This window comes from Anolis sagrei, chromosome 6 (assembly GCF_037176765.1).
Source record: "Anolis sagrei isolate rAnoSag1 chromosome 6, rAnoSag1.mat, whole genome shotgun sequence".
NCBI lineage: Eukaryota > Metazoa > Chordata > Lepidosauria > Squamata > Dactyloidae > Anolis > Anolis sagrei.
The window spans coordinates 15205147-15230467 of NC_090026.1; the positions used below are offsets into that span (position 1 = coordinate 15205147).

The 25321-nt window shown below is 42.1% G+C and overlaps 2 protein-coding genes across 2 annotated transcripts in view; both read right to left on the reverse strand.

The window, feature by feature from the left end:
• Positions 1-5664: 5664 nt before the first annotated feature.
• LOC132779354 (NACHT, LRR and PYD domains-containing protein 1b allele 2-like) overlaps positions 5665-25321 on the reverse strand; it is a 214964-nt gene continuing 195307 nt past the window's right edge. The window contains exons 6-8 of the mRNA XM_067469811.1: positions 8565-8600; positions 7131-7196; positions 5665-6686 (exon numbers count right to left, since the gene is read on the reverse strand). Coding sequence (XP_067325912.1) covers positions 6622-6686; positions 7131-7196; positions 8565-8600 — 167 coding nt within the window. The 3' untranslated portion in view covers positions 5665-6621. The remainder of the gene's footprint in view (positions 6687-7130; positions 7197-8564; positions 8601-25321) is intronic.
• LOC137097289 (caspase recruitment domain-containing protein 8-like) lies at positions 20605-24692 on the reverse strand. The gene is made up of 7 exons (XM_067469530.1): positions 24643-24692; positions 24225-24448; positions 23768-24021; positions 21653-21775; positions 21262-21409; positions 21107-21142; positions 20605-20796 (listed from the first exon to the last, which is right to left on the reverse strand). Exons 1-7 carry the CDS (start codon positions 24690-24692, stop codon positions 20792-20794), a joined length of 840 nt encoding a protein of 279 aa, XP_067325631.1. The 3' UTR covers positions 20605-20791.

Sequence of the window (25321 nt, forward strand, 5' to 3'; positions counted from 1 at the left end):
TCCTTCCTTCCTTCCTTCCTTCCTTCTTTCCTTCCTCTTTCTTTTCCTCATTCTTTCTTTCCCTTATCTTTCCTTCCTTCCTTCACCTCCCTTCCCCCTCCCTTCCTTCCTCCTTCCCCTTCACCTCCCTTCACTTCCCCTTCCTTCCTTCCTTCCTTCCTTCCTTCTTTCCACCCTTCCTTCTTCCCCTCCCCTCCATCCCCTCCCTTCCCTCCCTCCCCCTTCCTTTCTTCCTACATCCCCTCTCCTTCCTTCCTTCCTTCCTTCCTTCCTTCCTTCCTTCCTTCCTTCCTTTTTCCTTCTTTCCCTCCTCTTTCTTTCCTTCTTTCCCTTTCTTCTTTCCTTCCTTCCTCTTTTCTTCCTTCCTTCCCTCCTTTTTCCTTCCTTCCCTCCTTCCTTTCTTCCTTGTTGCTTTCTTCTCTTCTCCTTCTTTCTTTTTCCCTCCTCCCTTCCTTCTTTCCCTTCTCTTTCTTTTCCTCATTCCGTCTTTTGCTTATCTTTCCTTCCTTCCTTCTTTCCTTCCCCTCCCTCCCCTCCCTCCCTTCCCCTCCCTTTTCTTCCCCTTCTTTCCTTCCTTCCCCTCCCCCCTCCCATTCCTTCCTTTCTCCTTCCCCTTCCCTTCCCCTTCCTTCCTGCCTTCCTCCCTTCCTTCTTCCCCTTCCCTCCATCCCTTCCCCTTCCTTCCTTCCTTCCTTCCTTCCTTCCTTCCTTCCTTCCTTCCTTCTTCCCCTTCCCTCCATCCGTTCCCTCGCTTCCCTTCACCTACCTTCCTTCCTTCCTTCCTTCCTTCCTTCCTTCCTTCCTTCCTTCCCCTCCCCTCCGCTCTTTCCTCTAAACTTCATCCTAACCCTCCCCTCCTTTCTATCCTTCCACCAAATTGAAGTATATTCCCACCCTCAGTGTGCCATTCTCCTCTTCCCTTATTCACAACCGCCATTGTGGAATGTGCATAACGCTCGGAGCTTCCGGACCCAGCTATCATACTATCACCATATTCCCATCCAAACTCAAGCACCCTCATACATATCTATGTTAGTTCAGGATCAACATTAGATGGTATCAGGGCATTCATGGGAATGATGCGTTTCCCTCTCCCATGAAGTAACTGGAGTATTTGTGTAAATACTGCACAATGAAACTGGTTCAATTTAATCCACCTCCAATCTGCATTATGTTGTTTGTGTTTTTTATTGACTTTCTAGTGAGTTTCTGGCTTGATCTGCTCCGCAGTGAATTTTTTTCATGTCTGAAGCGACTTGAGAAACTGCAAGTTTCTTCTGGTGTGAGAGAATTGGCTGTCTGCAAGGATGTTGCCCAGGGGATGCCTGGATGATTGGAGTTTTCCCATCCTGTGGGAGGCTTCTCATGTCCCCACATGAGAAGCTAGAGCTCAACAGACGGGAGCTTTTTCCCTGCTCCCCAGATTCGAACTACCAACCTGTGAGTCGACCAGTCCTCTGGGCAGAAGGGTTTAACCCATTGAGTTGCTCCCTTTGTGGACACCCTGCCTTTGAGCCAGCTTTGAACTTATTTTATTTATTTATTTGCTGCATTTATTAACCGCCGCTCTCAGCCCTAGGGCGACTCGCGGCGGTGTACAACATATAAAAACATACTTCACAATAAACTACAACTACAAAAACAACATATCACTAATACATTATCATCTAATTACACTAAAAATAATCCGCTTCGTCTTATCATAGAATCATAACCAATCTCGTACTATATGGTTTGAACTATATGGTTTATGTAGAAGCACCCCATTTGAGACTCCCCTTGACTTTCCCCCACTACCAACTCTGCTCTTAAGAAATTACTTAGGCGATCCCTCGTAGTCCGAGGATGATGGTCTTCCATGTGTAGTGTCCTGGCGGTGGGTCTGTAGGTGACTGTGGAGCCCTATTCTTGATCTGCATCTTCTCCCACAGTGAGGGCATCGGTTTTCCAGGTGGAAGGCGGTCCTGGTCGGGGTTGGCTTGATGTGCCTTCCTCTTGCCACATTTCTCTCTTTCGCCCTCCATTCATGCCTCTTCAAATTCTGCAGCACTGCTGGTCACAGCTGACCTCCAGCTGGAGTGCTCAAGGGCCAGGGCTTTCCCGTTCTCAGTGTCTATGCCAGAGTTTTTAAGGTTGGCTTTGAGCCCATCTTTGGATCTCTTTTCCTGCCCACCAACATTCCGTTTTCCGTTCTTGAGTTTGGAATAGAGCAACTACTTTGGGAGATGGTGGTCGGGCATCCGGACAACGTGGTCAGTCCAGCGGAGTTGATGGCAGAGGACCATTGCTTCAATCCTGGTGGTCTTTGCTTCTTCCAGCACGCTGACATTTGTCCACTTTTCTTCCCAAAACATTTGCAGGATTTTTCGGAGGCAGCACTGATGGAATCGTTCCAGGAGTTGCATGTGACGACTGTAGACTGTCCATGTCTCGCAGGCATAGAGCAGGGTTGGGAGGACAATATCTTTATAAACAAGCACCTTGGTATTTCTACGGATGTCCCGGTCCTCAAACACTCTCTGCTTCGTTCGGAAAAAAGCTGCACTCACAGAGCTCAGGCGGTGTTGTATTTTGTGGAGAGGTGGCTGCCAAGGTCGCAGAAATGGTCAACATTTTCTAATATTACACCATTAAGCTGTATTTCTGGCATTGGAGAGGGATTGGCTGGTGACTGCTGGAAGAACACTTTGGTTTTCCCGATGAAGATATTTTCCATCTTAAGAAATGTAAAGCATCTATTAAAATTGTCCCAAATCCTGCCTGATGTCGCGTCACCTGCAGGAAGGACATTAACCCAGGTAACTTCCTACCTTCTTTATTTACCACTTTGCCCTCCCAAAATGATCAAATAAAAAATCTCATTGCATAAACAACCCAGATTTCCAAACAGCAGGCCCAAACAGCTTTCTGTTACTTTCCCCAATCCCAAAAAGTATTTCAGGGATTACTGGAAGTACCCAAATATCTTCTGGCAAAGAAAACAAGCTGACCAATATGAGGACAGATTGCAACTAGCATGTATAAACCTAACCCTGTTATAACTCTTCCAAACAGGAGGTAAGTTGTCAAAGGCTTTCATGGCCGGCATCACTGGATTGCTATGAGTTTTCCGAGCTTTTTGGCCATGTTCCCGAAGCATTCTCTCCTGACGTTTCGCCCACATCTATAGCAGACAAACTCAGAGGTTGTGAGGTCTGTTAGAAACTAGGCAAGTGAGGTTTATATATCTATGGAATATGTCCAGGTTGGGAGAATGTGTAAAACGCCAGCGCTCATAAAATCACTGGCTATTGTTATAAAACCCCAGTAAGACGAATTTTAACAATGTTTGTTGATGGCTGTTGTTTTCACATTAATCTATCTATTGTTGCTTAATAAAATATTTTTAAATTAATATACATTAAGTATTCATTAACTGGTTTGCATTAGACCCTCCTTCACATTCCTGGCTGATCTTTGAAGGTATACAGGGTCAGCCTTGGTGAGTACTTGGAGGGGAGGTCGCCAATGAATAACAGATGCTCTGGACTGTATTTCAGAGGAAGGAGTTACAAGCTGGATAGATGCGGGGAATGCCATGGATGCAGCATACCTGGATTTCAGTAAGGTCTTCGACAAGGTCCCCCATGGCCTTCTGGCAAGGAAACTAGTCCAATATGGGCTAGGCAAAACTACGTTGAGGTGGATCAGTAATTGGTTAAATGGACAAACCCAGAGGGTGCTCACCAATGCTTCCTCTTCATCCTGGAAAGAAGTGACAAGTGGAGTGCCGCAGGGTTCCGTCCTGGGCCCGGTCCTGTTCAACATCTTTATTAATGACTTAGATGAAGGGCTAGAAGGCAGGATCATCAAGTTTGCAGACGACACCAAATTGGGAGGGATAGCCAATACTCCAGAGGACAGGAGCAGAATTCAAAACAATCTTGACAGATTGGAGTGATGGACCAAAACTAACAAAATGAAGTTCAACAGGGACAAATGCAAGATACTCCACTTTGGCAGGAAAAACAAAATGCAAAGATACAGAATGGGGGACAATGCCTGGCTCAAGAGCAGTACGTGTAAAAAAGATCTTGGAGTCCTCGTGGACAACAAGTTAAACATGAGCCAACAATGTGATGCGGTGACAAAAAAAGGCAATGGGATTTTGGCCTGCATCAATAGGAGCATAGTGTCTAGATCTAGGGAAGTAATGCTATTCTGCTTTGGTTAGACCACTCGTGGAATATTGTGTCCAATTCTGGGCACCACAATTCAAGAGAGATATTGACAAGCTGGAATGTGTCCAGAGGAGGGCAACTAAAATGATCAAGGGTCTGGAGAACAAGCCCTGTGAGGAGCGGCTTAAGGAGCTGGGCATGTTTAGCCTGAAGAAGAGAAGGCTGAGAGGAGATATGATAGCCATGTATAAATATGTGAGAGGAAGCCACAGGGAGGAGGGAGAAAGCTTGTTTTCTGCTTCCCTGGAGACTAGGATGCGAAACAATGGCTTCAAACTACAAGAGAGGAGATTCCATCTGAACATGAGGAAGAACTTCCTGACTGTGAGAGCTGTTCTGCAGTGGAACTCTCTGCCCCGGAGTGTGGTGGAGGCTCCTTCTTTGGAAGCTTTTAAACAGAGGCTGGATGGCCATCTGTCAGGGGTGATTTGAAAGCAATATTCCTGCTTCTTGGCAGAATAGGATTGGACTGGATGGCCCATGAGGTCTCTTCCAACTCTTTGATTCTATTATTCTATGATTCTAAGGAGCTGTTGAAGGAAGCAACCTTTGCAAGCCTCCTCTATATGATGTTTATCTGTTTCATGATGTGTCGTTTTATAACCTGAAGTATATGTCTTAATTCATTTGCAGTTGCCTTATCTCTATGTACTTAAAGCAGTGGGAGGGGCTGCAGGCCACATGACTGACTCAGTGACAGTTTAGAATGTTCAATTTTAAACAGGGTGACAGTTAGGGAATGTCTGTTGAGGAATGACTGCTAGGGAAGTGTGTTGTGCTTTGAATGAACTTGAGTAGAGAAGTCTGTCAGAGGGCAGAAGCTCGTGTTAGGAAGTTAGAAACTGTTGAGGCTTGTGTTTTATTTGAAAAGTAAACTCTTCTTAAAGAGAGCTGTATGAAGCAACATAGTTTATGAAGAAACTGTTAAAGATTATACGTTCAAGATACAAACTCTCTGAGTTTCAGAGAGTTTTCATTTCTGAAAGAAACGTTCCTATCTCTTTAAATACATGAAGATATCAGTCAACAAAACTTATCTTTAAAAGAAGTCTGCTTGCACCTTTGTCTGCTGAAAGCATCAAACAGAAACAAAATATTTACACGCCCAGAGGTCATCCATTACCAAATAAACTCTGCTCCCCTGATCAGGTTGTGATCCTAACAGTTCATGATCTATACACCGATGGTCAGTGATCCTAACAGGTCATGATCCATTGTCCCCAATAGGAGCTGGCAAAAACCACCTCTCAGTACTCCATTACTAAGAAGACCGTATAATATTCATAAGGTCACTATATATTGGACAGTGATGTGAAGGCACTTAACACACAAGGGCTATTTCCCCAAAACATTGCAGTCTAGAACTTCCTGAGGATGGGGGTGTTGGAATTCAACCCCACACTGCCCAAGTCTGTAGTCCTCAATGAGGAACAGTTAGCTTTAGAATTGGCTGAGGGAATACCTTCCCGCCTAGCTCCTGAATGTCTGTTAATTTATCTATTTGTTCTCCCTCTGTCTTTCTCCTTCCACTTTTCTAACTGAAACTTCATGGCTTACTTCTGCTTTAGAGAGAAGCTCAGACCCAATTTTTTACTGTCAAGGAATGCCGTTATTATATTTTTGTAAATAAATCTTTTGAAACCTTATTTATTTATTTTATTTACTATGCTTCTATATCGCCATTTTCAGCCCAAGTGCGACTCATGGCGGTTTACAAAACGGCACAATTCGATGCCCACAACAGTACAAAAATAGTTTAAACATTAAAAACATTTAGCATAGATTAAAAAATTCATTACAATTAACATCAATAAGCATAATAAAGATTGAACTCTGCATCTTTGCCTCCTAAGCTCAAAATTCTTTTGCAGCCACAAGACTTCACCTTCTGCTTGCTGTGAGCTGACTGCTCAGTTAAGTATCCTGTTTATGTTTTTGGATGCTCTGCTGTTTTTGGGAGATTTCCCTAACGGGGGAAGTGTCTTTTTGGCTTTCCCTACTACCTGGAGGGATTCTGGAAGTGGCAATCTAAAAGACGGCTCTTCCTCAGGCCCAGAGGGATTGTCACTTCTGAGTCTTCCTTGCCTAAGAAAACATGGCCATGGATCTAAATTTCCCCACTCATTCTCTGAACTGGGTACCTATCCTTAGGTGTTCTTGGGCAGATATGGGGGCATCTCAGTAAATTTCCAGAGCTTCTCTGCCTGGTCTTTGATATTAATCTTCTCCAACACCCTGGCTGCCACCTCTATAGCGTAATTCTCAGTGTAGTATCTGCACAGGAGATCGACCAGTTCCAGCGCGTCTGCCTTCTCCAGCCGCCCTTTGGGGATGTTGTTATAGCCTTTCTTGACTGGTAATTCATTGAGTTTCCTCTTAAATCTCTTGAAATCCTCCTCCTTCAAGTTCTCCAAGATGTCCAGAAGGTGGTCTTTTGGTGGCTCATCAGGTTTGGCGCTGGCACCTCTGTCGAAGGGAGACATCACATCAAGAAAATATGTATTTGTGGTCTAGAAAATGAGAACAATTATTTTCCATTGCACAGGCATCTTTTGAGAATAAAGAAGGCTATTTTGCAAACTGACTACTAGTGGTGGGATTGTGGGGAGGGGTGGAATCAGCAAAACTAATCCTTCTTGTGGAAGAGCATGGGTTCTAGGCTGAGAGTGCCACATCTGTGGTCTTCTGATCCAACTGCTGCCTCCCCCCTCTTGTCCAGTAAGAAGCCACCATGGAAGCCATGGATGTGTCTTGATAGTGAATAAGGTGGAGGTGAGCACAAGCTATGATCACTTGAGGTAGAGCAGTGGTTCTCAATCTGTAGGTCTCCAGACATTTTGGCCTTCAACTCCCAGAAATCCTATCAGCTGGTAGGATTAAGAGAAGCTTAAAATAGATAGAGGGACTCACCTTGTGTCTCCGGACTTGCATCAACTTTGATTGATTTGTGAGTTTGGATGCAGGCAGCTGCAGCACCTGGAAAAGGACGAAACAGCAACTTTGTGTTTAAACTGCATAAATCAGGTAGTGGAAAAAGTGTAGTCGCATGCAACACCAGAAATTATTTTGGATCAAAAAAATTTGCCTTTAAATGTGCAAATTGCCTCCTGCATGTTTATTAGGATCTCTCTATCTTGGATATTTTTAGGCATGGGATCAGCCCTTGTTGTCCAAAGGAATTTCCATTTCTTTTCCAGGAGGGACATTGCAAGTAATACAGCCCTCCCAGGTTCCCCCTGACATATAAAATTCAAGAATGTGTGGGAAATGAAAAAAAAATGACAGGTTATTAACCAATTTCTCTGGAATTGGTTAAGGCGTAGTATGTTTCCACAGGTTTTATCACATTGCAGTTCCCATCCGCCCTAGGTGAGATAGTCAATTGTAATGAAAATAGGATTTATAGCTCAATGGCATCAGAGGCTGATGGTTGTCCATTTCTACTATACTCATATGTAATTAAAACAGTCCATTGTGGGACTCTAATAATTCAGCAAAGGTGGGACAGCATATACTGAGTGACCTATCAATAAATTACATGGAAACACCGAATACAAAATAAGAAATATATTCTGTGATGAAGATAAGCACTTGGAAACTTAAATGCTGAATCAATATCATGTAATAAACTTAGTTTGGACAGAATTCAGTCTTCACTACCAAGCCATCAACAGTTTGATCTACAAAATGTAGATGATAACATTAGAAAATATGTATTTACGGTTTAGAAAATGAGGACAATAGTTTTCTTGTGCACAGGCATCTTTGAGAACTAAGAAGGCTATTATTGGTGGGACTACTATTGCTGGGATCGGGGGCGGGGATCAGCAGAGTTTTAATCCTTGTTGTGGAAGAGAATGAGGTCTAGGTACAGCACTGGTTACAAGCAGAATGTGTCAGTTTCAAAGTCTATAATTAGAAAGGAGAATTTAAATAAGAAAGTTAAAGTACATGGAGCTGCTCTTCCTTCCCCAACACACACAAAAAACATAGCCTGAAATTGCTACAATGTCATGGCTATGGTCTTCTGATCGAATTGCAGCCTCCCCGCTCTTCTCCAGTAAGGAGCCACTGTAGTGACCATGCATGTGTCTTGATAGCTAATAGGTTGGAGGTGAATACAAGCCATGATCACTTGGTGCAGGATCTTGACCGTACTTTCTAGGACCAAATCAAGGCAACATGGTGGAGCACATTGTTATGATCACTTCATGTAGAATCTTGCTCCTTCTAGGACCACACCAAGGCTGCAATTGACCTTGGGCTCCTAGGCTAGTGTGTGTCCCTCATGCAAACATATTTTGCATCTCCAAGCACCAGACATGTCCACAGAATCTTCCTCACCTTCTATGGGAGGTGAAATAGTAGACTTCAAGTCCTCTGAAAGAAAACAGGAAAAGAAGACAGTTGGAGAGAGAATTTGACTGGTGTAGTTTTCTGAACCTTAAATCCCAGCTAGTTATGGATTCCACCCTGGGCCAAAACTCACCTTTTCTTATGAAGGCTGCCCAGACTATTGAATCTGTGTCCCTTTCAATCAGGATAATATATACATCTTTCATGTCTTTAGCGTGTAATTCAAGGTACTGTTGTTCCATGTCTGCAGGCAAGTATTTAAACTTCAAGTCCTGTGTGAGTGAAGGTTCAGAGCATGATGCTATTGCTTTGCTCATAGCTTTTCACCTAGCCCAGCCCTCCATGTTAACAAAACATTCTTGGTCTTTTGACTGGGAAGAACTTGAGCCAAAACCTAAATAAAAAAATAACCTCTTCATGCAAATAAACAACCAAACCCTTGTAGGAAAAGGCAAAGTTTGCCTTCCTACCTTACTTCTTTGGTTGACAGAGTGACAAAAATGCAGTCTTTGAGTCTCACCTCTGGACAGATGGTGACATCAGTCATCTTTTGCAGAGAGAAGCAGGAACCAATCATCAGAGCCTTATTGGTCTCAGGTGGTTTCCGAACCCTTTGGGAAGAGTAGTTCAGTTCAAGCTCATTGACAGCCTGGAAGAGAGAACAAGATCACTTCTGAGACAGGCAGTGAGAGTTTACTTTATGCACAAGGTCCTAAAAGTATGTTCTGGTGTTGCAAACTTGTGTTTGTCAGCCCACACACTGCCTTGCCAGAGAAAGAAAATATGCCATGCAGATGAACAGTAAAAAACAAGTAGTTTACACTTCTTAGTTCAGAACAACATATGTGTAATATGATCAGTTGCACCAACTCATATAATGTCCTTTTATGAGAGATTTGAAATAGTCTTTCTTTGTCCATGTAAATAAACTCTTTCAGCAGCTTATGAAGCGAGAGCATACTCCAAACTCTCTCTTTCTGCTTCTCTTTCTGCACTTGCATAGCTCAAGCCTGAACAAAAATGTAACAGCACCCAAAAGTCCCAGGCTCAGCTTGCTCCCCAGGCATTGCCCAACCAATCAGTTTCATGCATCTGATTTTACAGTTGACACACACCCACTCACTGATTCCTTGCATGCTTCAACAAGCTTTAGTTTATAGGAAGTATGGTTCCTATTTGAAACTTAGCTGTGAGAAGACCAACTACATGTTCTACCAAAAGCTATACACTTTTTGCCAGCAGAAGCTATGTACTATGACTGGCTTACAATCAATTCACAGCCCTTATTTCTAAGATACTGATTTCTGAAGAGAACTTTTACAGAGGTTATCATGAGGACATGACCTGATGCAAGGTTTGCCATGCCAGTCCAGGGTGCTCTGTCGCATTTGCAATACCTAGGGAAGTAAAAAAAAAGAAGGTAAAGGTTTTCCCCTGACATCAAGTCCAGTCGTGTCCGACTCTGGGGGTTGGTGCTCATCTCCATTTCTAAGCCGAAGAGCCAGCGTTATCCGTAGACACCTCCAAGGTCATGTGGCCAGCATGACTGCATGGCACGCTGTTACCTTCTCGCTGGAGCGGAACCTATTGATCTACTCACATTTGCATGTTTTCGAACTGCTAGGTTCGCAGAAGCTGGGGCTGACAGCAGAAGCTCACGCCATTCCCCGGATTTGAACCTGCAACCTTTCGGTCAACAAGGGAAGTTAGAGGTTCCCAATTACCTTTTTCAAGGAAGAGTCATTGGGAAGGAGGTAGAAGTGTAATTTCATGCTTTGTACTCGAAGGTCTTGATACAGTAGGGCCACCGCATGGACTTTTATCTTTCGTTTAAACCATGGTCTCTTGAAAACAACTCCACGAGGAGAGAATGCAGGGTTTTTCAACTCCACATGATACGATCCCACTGAGTCTGGCTTCTCCAAGCTCATGCCTTCTTCAACAAAATGTGCCAGATAGATGTCAGGACAGCCTTTACCTGACAAAGGAATACAGAGGAAACCTATTCTAGCCACAGCAGCTGGCTCATGACACTGAATGTGGAAGAAGCTCTTTCATTACTAACGCCTTTCGCTCACACAGTCCTGGTTCAAAACATAACAATAGAAATACCTTATGCTACATCTTGTGTTTGAATAAATACAGAACTCTCTTTTTTGTATGCTTTGATGATGATGCTTTGATGATAATAGTCATCTGACATAATGATTCCACTTCCGTGGCTGTCTTGTATGAAACCCTGGGGGTTGTAATTTTGTAAAATGCTAGAGTCCGCTGGCTGAGGCTTGCAAAGCTCACCTTCAGACTACAAAGCCCAGGATTCCAGATGATGGAACTCTGGAATTTCAAGTAGAATTGCAGTATTATACGTGCCTAAGGGTTCTAAGCAACCATAATGTGCAGACTGTATTATTATTATTATTATTATTATTATTATTATTTACAGTATTTCTATGCCGCCTTCCTCAGTCCGAAGGTTACCCAAGGCGGCTTATAAATTGGCAGCAATTTGATGGCACACAGTCATACAACACAATTAAAAACATTTAGCACACATTATAAATACCAAATAAAAATAATTCAAACATATAATTACCAGTGACTTCTTGTTAACTCATTTACCAGAAGCATTGTCTAAGCTGTTCCATGCTCACTTTTTCCTAGTTCCATGTTATCTGTTACGCTGCAAGTCCAAAAGCTTGTTGAAAGAGCCATGTTTTTACTTTTTTCCGAAATGTCAGGAGGGAGGGGGCTGATCTAATATCCCTAGGGAGGGAGTTCCTTAGCCGAGGGACCACCACTGAGAAAGCCCTGTCTCTCGTCTCCACCAGGCACGCCTGCAACAAAGATGGGATCGAGAGAGATACGTTTGGACAGGTAAGCTGTACCTTAAATATAACTTTAGGCCCCCTCTATACTGCCTTATAATCCAGATTATCAAATCAGATAATCCATATTATCTGCTTTGAACTGGATTATATGATTTTACACTGCCATATAAAACAAGCTGTTATAAAACCGCTGTTGAAATAGCCATCACTGAACCCCACTCAATTCGTCAACTATCAGCCAGTTTCCAATCTCCCCTATTTGGGCAAAGTCCTGGAACATTTGGTGGCCTCGCAACTCCAGGAGTACCTGGTAGACATAGATTATCTGGATCCGGCGCAGTCTGTCTTTAGGCTGGGACATGGTACCAAGACAGCCTTGGTCACCTTAGTGGGTGATCTTCGCCGGGAACTGGACAGGGGGAGTGTGTCCCTGTTGGTTCTGCTGGACCTCTCTTCGGCCTTCGATACCGTCGACCATGGTATCCTCCTGGGACGCCTCGCGGGAATGGGCCTTGGGGGTACTGCTCTGCAGTGGCTCCAGTCCTTCCTCGAAGGGCGTTCCCAGAAGGTGTTGCTAGGGGACTCCTGCTCGACTCCTTGGCCATTGTTCTGTGGGGTCCCGCAGGGCTCTGTACTGTCCCCTGTTGTTTAACATATACATGAAGCCGCTGGGAGAGATCATCCGGAGTTTTGGGGTGCGGTGTCATCTCTACACAGATGATGTCCAACTCTGTTACTCTTTCCCACCTGCTACTAAGGAGGCTGTTCAGGTCCTGAATCGGTGCTTGGCCGCTGTAACGGACTGGATAAGGGCCAACAGATTGAAACTAAATCCAGACAAGACAGAGGTACTCCTGGTCATTCAAAAGGCTGAACAGGGCATAGGGTTACAGCCTGTGCGTGATGAGGTCACACTCCCCCTGAAGGCGCAGGTTCGCAGCTTGGGAGTGATCCTGGACTCATTGCTGAGCCTGGAACCTCAGGTCTCGGCGGTGGTCAGGGGAGCTTTTGCACAATTAAAACTTGTGCGCCAGCTGCGCCCGTACCTTGGGAAGTCTGACTTGGCCACGGTGGTCCACGCTCTGTTTACATCCCGTTTAGACTACTGCAACACTCTCTACATGGGGTTGCCTTTGAAGACTGCCTGGAAACTTCAATTAGTCCAACAAGCGGCAGCCAGATTGCTAACAGGAGCGGGGTACAGAGAGCATACGACTCCTCTGTTACGCCAGCTCCACTGGCTGCCAATTAGCTTCAGAGCACAATTCAAAGTTCTGGTCTTGACCTATAAAGCCCTAAACGACTCCGGCCCAGTTTACCTGTCCGAACGGATTCTCCCCTATGAACCATCAAAGTTACTAAGATCTTCTGGAGGGGCCCTGCTCTCGGTCCCACCACCTTCGCAATCGCGTCTGATGGGAACGAGGGACACGGTCTTCTCGGTGTTGGCCCCTCAGCTTTGGAATTCGATTCCCACCAGAGATTAGATCTGCTCCTTCCCTCCTGACCTTTAGAAAGCTAATAAAAACCTGGCTTTGGAATATGGCATTCGATGATTGTCACATGGAAGGATGGTGATGAATTGGGACTGTATTTGACGACTTGGCTTGTGTAATATGATGATGTTTTTATTGTATTTTATATTTTAATGTATAATGATGATGCACTGTGCTGCTTTTATATTACTGTATATGAACACATGTTGTGAACCGGCCTGAGTCCTTCCTTGGAGGTGAGAAGACCGGTATATAAAACTTCTAAATAAAATAAATAAATACATAAATAAAATCCGGTTCAAAGCAGATAATCTGGATTTTATATGGCAGTGTAGAAAGGGACCCTAGGCAAAACTGCCAGCTGGCTATCAAGTGAGTTTCATCTGGTTCATCTTGTATTTTGCTGATCTTAGACCTCTCTAAATGGTGGTGAAAAGGAAGGAAAGGAGGGAGGGCTGGGTGTCATACATATAAAGGCAGTTCCAAAGTTATGAACATGATGGGTTCTGTAGATTTGTTCTTAAGCTAAATTTGTTTGTAAGTCAGAACAGGTACATTTTAAAGTGTAATTCCAACCAAAAATGTATACTTTTAAAGCTCTGGAGAGCAAAGGGAAGGGTTAACACACATGTGGTGTTTGGTTTGCAGTCTGTGTCCCTGTTCAGAAGATTTCACTCACTTTCTGTCCCTGTGTCCCTTTGAAAAATGTGGCTGGTTGTGGAAACAAGGATTGGTGAGGAGGCTTCAGTGAAGGCATCTTTTCTCCATGATGACTCTTCCAAGAATAAACTTCCCTTCCTAGAGGCAGATTTAGCTCACTTCCTATTGTCTCACCCCCGTTCCTAATTATGAATCATTTATAAGTTAGATGCTTGTTACTTGGGAACTGCCTGTATATTGGTATCTTCTTGTAATATCATGGAAAAGACATTTGTAGACGTTTAGGTGAACTCCTAGCTTGATGAAAAAAGTTCAGAGCTTCTGCTTAAAGAGTGGGACTACTCCTTCCCAGTAATTGGTTCTATACTGTTTGCTATTATTGTTAAAATATGCATAAAAGTCACGGTGAATCTTAAATTAGTATTATGACAAATACGAATGTATTAACTTTTAAAAATAATATTCTAAACTGGGCTTTTACTAGGAAATTTGCAGGCACACAGCTGTTAGTTGGTTCTCCCCTTTAAGATTCCTCCAGTTGTGCTTATGTATATTCAAATTCTGTGTCCTGTTATACCTTCAAGACAAAGGAAGTGAGGAAAGTGAACGGCTGCCACAGCCTCTTTGGGGTCTGCCCGGATGTTAAGCAAAGGCCCCACAATATCCCACTGCTTTTTATGCTCTTCATTGAGATATTTTGACCATAAATCAAAGTAGTAGATGAAGGTGACAGCTGCTCTCACATCAAATATCAGATCAGTAATACAGCAGCGAAAGGAACCGATATTGGCGCAGTTCAATCTGAAAACAATAAAAAGAAAGACAAAAGGAAAAGAGACTCTGAGCAGGGATCCATATAGTTTCAACTGATATTTTTCCAAGAGGACTGAAGTACTCTAGGATCACACTGGAACTTATATGAAATAACTTTTTGAATTATGTGTTTCTTTTGTTCATCTGAATGAGACACAGGTGAGTGATTGACCTAAAGAACTGGCCTCTTAGCCAAGTATTCAGTTATCTGAGGGTGCTTCCAAACAGCACTAAATCACGGGTTTTAAACAGGAGCAAAAATCCCAGGACTTCAGAAGAGGTCCACATACAGACTTGTTGTCCTGGGATTTCTGTCTCTGTTGGCCAGACTTGATGCTTTGAGATTTAGAGGCTCCCAAGATGGCTGCCACGGGACTTCCACCGTTGCTTTAAAAACAGCAAGATGCAGATATGCGGAGATTTGGATATGCAGATCACTCCAAAAGTTCCATTCTTTGTCCTGGCCAGAGAAATTGTGCCCTCCAGACAGGTCCGTAGCCAGGATTTTGATTCGGGGGGGGGGGGGGGGCTGAGTTTGATTTGGGGGGGCTGAGTCTGGGTGAGAGAGGGTCTACCCTAGCAAACCTTTTGTATCGTTACCCCAATACCCCCATGCATATGGGATATATTGAGAATGGTGATCAGATCATGATATTAATAAACATAACAGTTTAAATAATGTACCAGTAAGGCCTTCTCGTGGACCACCATGAGAATTTCGGGGGGGGGGGGTTAAGCCCCTATAGCCCCCCCCCCCCCCCCCGGCTACATGCCTGCCTCCAGACGTTTCTTGAAATATCTGCCACACAAACAAACCACTTCTGCCCAAGTCAGCACTGCACAATCAAACAGGAACACACACTTTCAAGCCAGGAACAGAACTTTGTCATTATTGATGTTTTTTTAGAGCCTAGCTGCGTGGCTATCTGTCCAGACAGATTTAGTTGTGTACTTGTGACATGGAACAATAGGGTGTTGTTCCTGTGTGATACATGGCTTTTCCTATTAGCCACCTGCATAACCTTGGCTCTCAGTATTTACATTCCCCCCCAGTACATCCATGTTCCAACAGCCAGTAGTAAGTTTTTACTAAACTCTACCCATATTGTCAGCATACACCCAATGAACCAACATGTATAACCCGGCAACATCATCCTGTTGTTCCCTGACACAAGTACACCACAAAACCTGTCTGCACAGATAGCCATGCAAGGTCTGAGTAATTACAGTAATGATTTATTTATTTATTTATTTACTTTATTTATATACCACTTTTCTCAGCCCTCAGGCGACTCAAAGTGGTGAACAACATCGATACAAAACATCATGAGACAAGTATAGGGCAATTAAAAACAATTGTAACATAAATCATTAAACATCTGTATAACAATCATTAGCGCCTCAACAGTAAAATCAGAATCCAGTCTCGTCATCCATTATTCCGTATTCCTGTGTTCAATTACACTGTTTAATCAAATGCTTGTTTGAACAGGCAGGTCTTCACTTTCCTCCGAAACGCCAGCGGGGAAGGGGCCGATCTGATATCTGCAGGCAGGGCATTCCACAGCCGAGGAGCCACCACTGAGAAGGCCCTGTCTCTCGTCCCCGCCAAGCGCGCCTGTGATGCAGGCGGGACAGAGAGCAGGGCCTCCCCAGATGATCTTAGTGTCCTAGTCGGTTCATAGGAGGAGATGTGTTTGGAGAGGTAAGTAGGGCCAGAACTGTTTAGGGCTTTATAGGCTAATGCCAGCACTTTGAATTGTGCCCGGTAGCAATGATGACATTCTGTTCCAGGTTTGAAAGTGTCCATTCCTTTTTTCTGCCACAAATTTCATTAAACAAATGAAGGACAAAGTTCCTCTTCCCGGGACAAAGTTTTTGCTTTGTACTCAAGTGTCATCTTCTTTTTAGGAACTGACCAATCAGGAACAAAGATCTTAAACCTGGGAACAAACCCAGATTAAAAAATCCTGTGATTTCCAATTTCAGGGACATACAGACATACAAATATCTGCATATTTGGCCTCAAAACTGCGATATTCCCGCACCTGGAAATGTCTTTTTTTTTTTTTTTTTTGCCTTTTGCAGCGATTGCTTCCACATTTTGAGGGAAAACATAGCAGAAATTAAAAAAAACCATGAAAACCACTGGCCAAAAACAGATATTCATGTGCTCACCTGTACATATTGTAACCCCCTTGAGGGTCCAAAAGTGTTTCAGGTTGGATGTTTTCTGCAAAATTCTGTAACAAAACAGTCACCTTTGATGTAGCCATCTCATCTGAAGTTAGAGCAATTAACAGAGATCTTTTGGGCTGAGCTCCATCCCTTCCAGTTAGAAAAGGTTCCTCTATACGTGGTGTGGTTTGTGTTCATGGGACCCTAAGAGCCCACCCTCTGTCACACATCTAGAAACCCAACTCTATGAGGTGGGATATAAGACGACTGGACACACCTTTATCTAACATGACAATTCATGCCATTGTTGGAGATGCAACACGATGCCCTTAAATAAAAGGGGACTATGTCACTTTTCTATTGGACGAAAGTGTTTGGATGAAGTCTCAAGAAAAAACACCAAGTTTTAAGGAGCAACTTTAATGTGTTTTAAATCACCACTAATTACTTGTCTGGATGAGGGCAATGTAAATAAGTCCATGGAGGTGGTAATGGGGTGAGCTGAGCTGATGATAGTGAGGCTTTCCATAATGAGCTATAAAGCTAAATCCCAGAGCTCCCATTAAAAATGCATCTATTTGTGCATTACTCCCATACACAATTAATATGGATCAGATGATTTCATTTTTTTTAAAAAAACCTTTTTATTTATTGTAGCTTTAACATATTCAGTGTTTAAACATTCTTATACTTATCACTTCCCATTAACAATTTGTACATAACATGTATGTCTTGATACCTATAATATTTCATTCTCCTGCTTCATTACATCCAATCACCCAGTGCTAACCCCCCCCCCCCCGACCAGCCAATTACCATACTTATTTCCAAAAATCAGTTGTTTCTATAACAGGTTTGGCCCCCTTACTTTCTATATATACATATTCTATCAATTTCCCCCAAATCTTCCAAAAATCATCTTTTTTTGATAATGCTCTTTTAACCTTAATGTTTCCTGTCAGTTTATGGTTTATTGCGATGTCCCAGATCTCTCTATACCACTCTCTATACCACTCTTCCAACTGGCACTCCCCTCCTTCTTTCCATTTTTTAGCTATTAATAATCTTGCTGCTGTTACCAGATTGGCAATTAATTCTTTCAGTTCTTTTGGCATTTTAAATTATCAATAAATGACAGCAGTGCTATCTCTGGTGTACCTGTTATCTCTATTTGGGTGATTCTTCTTATTTATTGAAATACATTTTCCCAAAATTTTTGAACAAATTTGCAAGACCACCACATGGATCAGATGATTTCAGCTTACCCAAATTGGACAGCGACTGCATTTGAAAAATGGATTTAATTCTTCAGCGTTCTCCTCAGATCTTCCTTTTTCTACAAATAGGGGAATACATTTAAATGACAGCTCTCTTCTCCATAATACTCTCTGCATAGTGGATAGTCATTAAACAGGAAGGTATGGGATGGAAACAGAGAATATAAAGGATAGATTTTCACTCATGATAAATTAATAGTTTACAATATCTTTCCCTCACACTGTTTGTAAAGGGATGGTGATGTTATCCTGTTGTAGGAGAAAAGGGGAGCAGGAGAAGGAATGCAACATATCTTTTAACATGATTATTATTGTTATTGTCTTTATAATCTTCAAGAGTTTCTTTTGTCTTCTTTACTATTTCACTAATATTAGTAAATTAGTAAATGTTAATAAAACTGTTGTCACACCCTTGGAATGATTTTCTTCTTCACAATGAGGGCCAAGAGGCAAAAGTTCACAGTATGGAGAAGATTGTTGATGTTAACCTCAAAGGCAAATCAATCTTCCAGTCAAATTTAGTAACATTTATTTTAGAAGTAAAAAAAGAGCTTACCTTTATGATGATTTACAAAGCCAATGGAAGGGAGGGTTTTTAGACGTGGGGCATCATAATGAAGAGAAGCACTTGGAATCCCTAAATGTGGAATCAGAATAATCCTATAAAGCTGGACAGAACCTAGTCTTCACCACCGAGCTGTCAATAATTTGAACTTCTGTATAGACTCAAGTATAAGCCAACCCGATTATCAGCTGAGGCACCTAATTTGGGCACAAAAAACTGGCAAAACTTATTGACTCAAGTATAAGCCAATGGTGGGAAATGCAGCATCTACTGGTAAATTTCAAAATAAAAATAGATACCAATAAAATTACATTAATTAAGGCATCAGTAGGTTAAATGTTTTTGAATATTTACATAAGACTGTAATTTAAGATAAGACTGTCCAACTGATGAAACCATTTTTCTAACCTTCTTCAATGTAAATGTGCTCATGTATTCTTCCAATAATAATAAAGAGAGTAAAATAATAAATGTAATAATAATAATAATAAATAGAGTAAAATAATACATGTAATAATAATAAATAGAGTAAAATAATGTAACTGTAATAATAATAGTGTAAAATAATACATGTAATAGAAATAACAACAGCAGAGTAAAATAATAAATAGCCGTGGCTCGACTATAAGCCATAAGGGGGGGGGGGGCTTTTTCAGCCTTAAATGGGCTGAAAAACTCAGCTTATACTGGAGTATATATGGTACATTTTGTTTATATGGCCACCAGTTACTCCAGAGGAAGATAAAGGCCTGCTTCAAAAATTAAAAACAGGAAAAGCCCCTGAATTGTTTAAATGCAACATCACCTGGTGTGCTTCTATCCTGGCCAAACTGTTTACACATATCAACTAGACAGGAATCATACCAAATGGATGGAATACTAGTATAATTGTCCCACTATATAAAAAGGGCAACAGAACTGACCCTCACAATTACAGACCTGAGTAGTATGCTGGACATCATGTGAAAGATCTATGGTAGGTTTTTGTTAAATAAATTACATAGCTGGGCAGAGGAGAATAATATCATTGCAGAGGAACAGGCTGGATTTCGACAAGGCAGAAGCACAATAGACCATGTTTTGTGCTTTTACAAAACAGTCTGAAGAAACCAAAGGGATGCCTATATGCTGCAGTTGTGGATTTTACCTCGGCTTTTGATTCAATTGACAGACAGCATTTGTAGGCAAAGTTGGCAAATACTAATGTGGATGGACAAATGCTGTCATTATTTATGTATTTATTTTGGACATTTCTACCTCGCCTTTCTCCAGTGGACCCAAGGCGGCTTACAAGATCACATTCTAACATCAACCATATCAATAAGACATGAAAGTAACTATATATAAATAAGACATAAAATAGAAAAGCCTTAAAATAGTAGAACTATCAAATAGATAACCATAATAGCAGGACTCAATAAAATCAATTAAAAGCTTTGTTAAACAGGAAGGTCTTCACTCCTTTTCTGAAGGACATCAAGGAGAGCGCTGCTCTAATTTCTTCTGGCAGCTCATTCCATAATTTAGAAGAACATACCTCCTCTAGTGATTTTTAGACGTGGGCTGTCCCTTAGCTGTTTGGAGGGGAGGGTCTTCTTGGTGAAACTGGTTTTAAAACCAAAGATCCGTTCCATGTTTCGTTTTTGATCTATAAAGTATATAGACAATAACATAGGAAGATGTGTGTTTGTGGTCAAGAAAATGAAGATAACAATTCCTTACTGCACAAGTATCTTTGGAGAACAAACGAGGACTATAGTACAAACTGACAAATATCAGAAATGAGGATCACCAGAGGCTTAAGCTTTTACGTGACAGATCACGGTTTCTAGATGAACTGGTTAAAAGCAGAATTTGTCAGTTTCAAAGGCAATAGTTAGAAAGGAAAAAAAATAAGAAAGTGAAAGAACAAGGAGGGTTTGTGTGTGTGTGTCAGAAGTGACTTGAGAAACTGCAAGTGTGAGAGAATTGGCCATCTGCAAGGACATTGCCCAGGGGACGCCCGGATGTTTGATGTTTTACCATCCTTGTGGGAGGCTTATCTCATGTCACTGCATGGAGAGCTGGAATTGACAGAGGGAGCTCAACCCACTCTTGCTGGATTCGAATAACTGATCTGTTGGTCAACACTCCTGCTGGCACAAGGGTTTAACCCATTGCACCACTGGGGGCTCCAAGGAGTTGTTTTCAGAAAAGAAAACGGGAAGTTTTGAAGCCCTGCACTATACATTCAATATGTGATCCATGGCTTTGATGAAATGAAGCAATGAAGAAAACATGTCTTGCTGAAAGGCCTCTCTGAGCTTCTTTGGTGGCCAAGGAGAGCTGTGCTTCTTACTGGTGGGGAAGGGAAGAGAGAAGGAGGAATTGTAGATGTGGAAGAAGAAGCTGGTCTTCAATCTGTGGGGCAGAGGAAGCAGGGCAAATTCAGACCAACTGCGTCTTTCTCCTCCGAACTGCCTCCTTCTCCCTCCTCTATAGGAAGGAGCAACTGTGGTGGCCACACATGAATCTGGATAGCTAATAGGTAGGGGTAAATGGATGACATTGCATGGGTAAAGCATGACTAATACAAAATCTTGACCAATGCGCTCCAAGGCCAAATCAAGACTGTGATTGACCTTCCAGGGCTAGTGGATTGGGGTGAGTCCCTCACACAATCACGTTTTGCATCTTCAAGCACCAGAGATGACCACAGAGCCTGACTCACCTATCATGGGATGGAAGTGAGAATACATTAATTCCTCTGAAATAAAAAAAGGAAAAGGAGAGCGTCAGAGAGAAAAATCAGGGTGAAATAGTTTTCTGAATACTAAATTCCATACTTTGGATCAATTATGAATTCCTACCTTGGTCAAAGCTCACCCTTTTTAATGAAGGCCTTCCATACTAAATCATTTGTGTTGTCTTCAAGCAGGACAAGCTCTAGTACATCTTCCATGAACTCTAGATATAATTCAAAGTATTGAATACGTCTATCTGTAGGTGGATATTTAAACTGCAGTTTCTCTTTCTGTGGAAGTGAGAGTTCAGAGTGTATCAATATTGTTTCACTCACAGCTTTTTAAATAGCTCAGCTTTTCCTCTTAATAAAACAGTATTGCATTTTGATTGGGAAGAACCTGGGCCAAAATCTAATACTGTACTGTATGAATAAAAAATAATCCCTTTCTATAATATATATAACTGAATCCTAAACTGGTAGCAATGCAAAGTTGTTATGATGGCAAAACTTATCATTGTCTCTGAATCTCACCTTTGGATAGGTGAATAAACCAGGTGTACTTTTCAGAACGAAGTGGGAGCCAATAATCAGAGGCTGCATGGTCTGGGATGGATTTTGAACTTTATGATACTGTAATTCACGCTCATTGACAGCCTGGGAAGGGAGAACAAGATCAGTTTTGAGACATGCAGAGAGACACTAAGGTCCTAAGAGGCTGCTCTGGTGTTGCAAATGTGTCCTTGTAGAGTGGTGAGGACAGAAGCTCTTCAGAGCATAAAAGGTTGCTGAAGTGCTTGATCAGCTTAGTACATGAGCTGAACCTTAACTACTCCTGAACTTTTGAAGTCTGTTTTACTGGAAGATTTCAGCAACTCAAAAACGTAACCATTCTTGTATGATTTTGCTTTTTATATCTTCATTTCTGAGAACCCAGATGCTTTACCAATTCTGCCTACTCTCTGCAAAGTATCAAATAGCTATGCATGTTGACTTCAGGGGCTTTACACTTAGATGAAGGAGAGTATATGGCTCAGTGTAGCATAGGTCAACATGTATCCAGATATGGACCTATGCTACACTCAGGGGCGGCTCATCCATTACGCAAAGTAAGCGGTTGCAGTACACTTTTTTTGCCAGGGACGCTGAGGCACCTCTGTAAATGCCCCTCGACCACCACTTGAGGAGCACCCCCTCGGCTCACAACAGCCCTAGCAGTCTGGGGGAAGCCTCAGCAACCTATTATGCAAAGTAAGCATTTGCAGTATAGTTGATTGTGCCCAGGGGCACTCTTGAGGCGCTCTTGGGGGAAAATAGATCTTGACATATGCGAGTTGTAGTTACTGAGATGTATAGTTCACCTACAATCAAAGAGCATTCTGAACTCCCTCAATGATGGAATTGAACCAAATATGGCACACAGTACTCCCACAATGAACAGAAAATATCAAATATCAATAATTGGTTGGGGCGGGGGGATACTGTTTGCTTACCATTGAAAATTACCTAGGGCTGCCTCTGGCTACACTGAGCCATATACTCACTTGAGATGTTGGACCGAGACCATTGTGCATTATAAAATTTCATCTGAACTGTGAAAATCATTGTTCTTTCATTCCTCCCCCAACTCTTTTCTATTACTTCCTTCTCTGGAAAAAGCATTTCACCATCTCCAGCTATTCAAATATGGTATGAATCTGGAGCCATTTTCAAATAAACTCCTCCCACATTTGGGGCACAATCAAAATGTCATATGTTAGCACAGAGATATGTTATACATCCTGAGCAAATCATACAGCCCAAGGGGCCATCTACAGGGACCACAAAATCCAGGACTGGTCCAAACCAGCCCCAGATTCTGCCATGGTGTTTACACCATTTTGGTCTCAAACCATGGCAGGGGTAGCAGTGGCGCCCCGAGACAGAGCACGCCAGTGAGCAACTGGCCATCATTGGACTCCTTTCTTCATGTCAGCACCTAATTGTCCAGCCATGATATTGATATTGATATTGTTTTAAAAATGCTTGTTTGTTTTGATGTGTTGTTGCTGATTTTATTTTATTGTGTTTGTTTTAATCTGTATTTTTGGCTTAGATAGATAGATAGATAGATAGATAGATAGATAGATAGATGCATAACTTGGAGAGGACTGGGGTTAAAGGAGAAGTCTAATACAGCAACAAGAAACAAAGCTGTCTGCATGATTTGGAAAGGATTCTAATATAGCAGCAAGAAGCCACATAGGTAAGTGACATCTCCTTTTCCCTCTCTTACAGAGCATGGGCAAAGTGGGATGGTGACACTGGCCCATGTGAACAGCAGGGCCTACTTTGAACCCCTAACAACTCTACTAGAGAACTTTTGAGGACTGAGTTTATGGGAAGTGTGGTTCTTTTTGGAGACTTAGCCGTGAGAAGACACGGCTACATTTTCCACTAAAGACCTATACACTTTCCAGCAGAAGCTACCTACTGTGACCTGTGTACAATACGTTCACAGATCTTACTTCTGAGCTATTGATCTCTGATATTTGAAATCACTTTCAGATAAATTACCACAATTGCATAACCTGATGCAAGATTCTTCCTGCCATCCAGTATGATCTACTTAATTTGGAACATCGAGGAAAGTTAGAGGTTCCCAGTCACCTGTTTTAGGGAAGAGTCATTTGGAAGGAGATAGAAGTGAAATTTTGTGGGTCTGATTCTATGTTCCCGATACAGCAGAATTACTGCATGAGATTTGATCTTTCCTTCAAACCGTGACTTCTTGAGAACAGCTCCACAAGGACAGGATGTGAGATTCTTCAATTCCACATGATATGGCCCCACTGAGTCTGGCTTCTCCAAGCTCATCCCCTTTTCACCAAAATGTGCCAGATAGATTTCAGAACAGCCTTTACCTGTCAAAGGAATACACAGGACGTTATAAGTTGGTATTAAAATCAGTACAAATGAGTTAATTTTAAAAATTACTATTCTAAGCTGGTATATGAAACTGGGCTTTTACTAGGAAATCTGCCAGGATGCAACGATTAGTAGGTTCTCCTCTTTAATATTCCTCCAGTTATACTGATGTATATTCAAATTTTGTGCCCTGTTCTACCTTCAAGACAAAGAAAGTGAGGAAAGTGAACGGCTGCCACAGCCTCTTCGGGATCTGCCTGGATGTTGAGCAAAGGGCCGACAATTTCCCACTGCTTTCTATGTTCCGCATTGAGATTCTGTGACCATGAATCAAAGTAGTAGATGAGAGCGACAGGTGCATTCACGTCAAATATCAGATCAGTTACACAGCAGCGGAAGGAACCAGCTTTGGTGCAATTCAATCTGAAAACAATAAAAAGAAGCACAAGAGGGAAAGGGACTTAGAACAGGAATCTGTGTAGCTTTGTATGCCATCTCACTGGATATTTTTTGCAAGGGATTTGACGTGCTCTAGGATCACATTGCAACTTATACAAAAGGTTAATCTGCTTCTCATCTAAATCTATTCAGTAGAACGTCAGGACTACTTGAATTACCTGTTTCCTGGTTTATTTTCATGAGACACATCCAAGCAAGAAATTGACATGCTAGGTTTTGCCAGGTATACGGTTATCTGAGCCCAGAGAGGAACCTCAGCCCTGTCCTCTACTAGACTAGAAGAAAAGGCCAATGAAAGGTGTAAAGTAGAGGTGGGTAAAATACAGCCTGTAGACTGCATGCAAAATATTTTGTTTTGTCCCAAAATTCCCTTTTAGTTCTTGGAAGGAGCCCTATCTTCATCATTATGTGGTCACTATAGAACCCAGGTAAACTGAACATATTCTGAATGGAAGACATTCAATGCAGAAAACATCCCAGAAAGATAAAAAGTTTGAAAACCACTGGTCAAAGAGAAATGTTCAAGGTGCTTACCTGTATATATCATGACCCTCTATATGGTCCCAAAGCAATTCAGGTTGGATTTTTATTGTAAGATCCTGTAACACAATAGTCCTCATTGACACAGCCTTCTTATCTGAAGTTAGAGCAATCTTGTTCCCACACCAGAGATCTCTTGACTTGAGCCCCATCCCTCTTAGTTTGAAAATGTTCTTCTGCACCTGCCATGGTCAGCATCCACATGACCCTAAGAGCCCAACTTCTGCCACACATCTAGAAATGCAGTTGTGGGTGGAGTATATAAAGCTTTTTTATTGTTTTAATTAATGCTATATG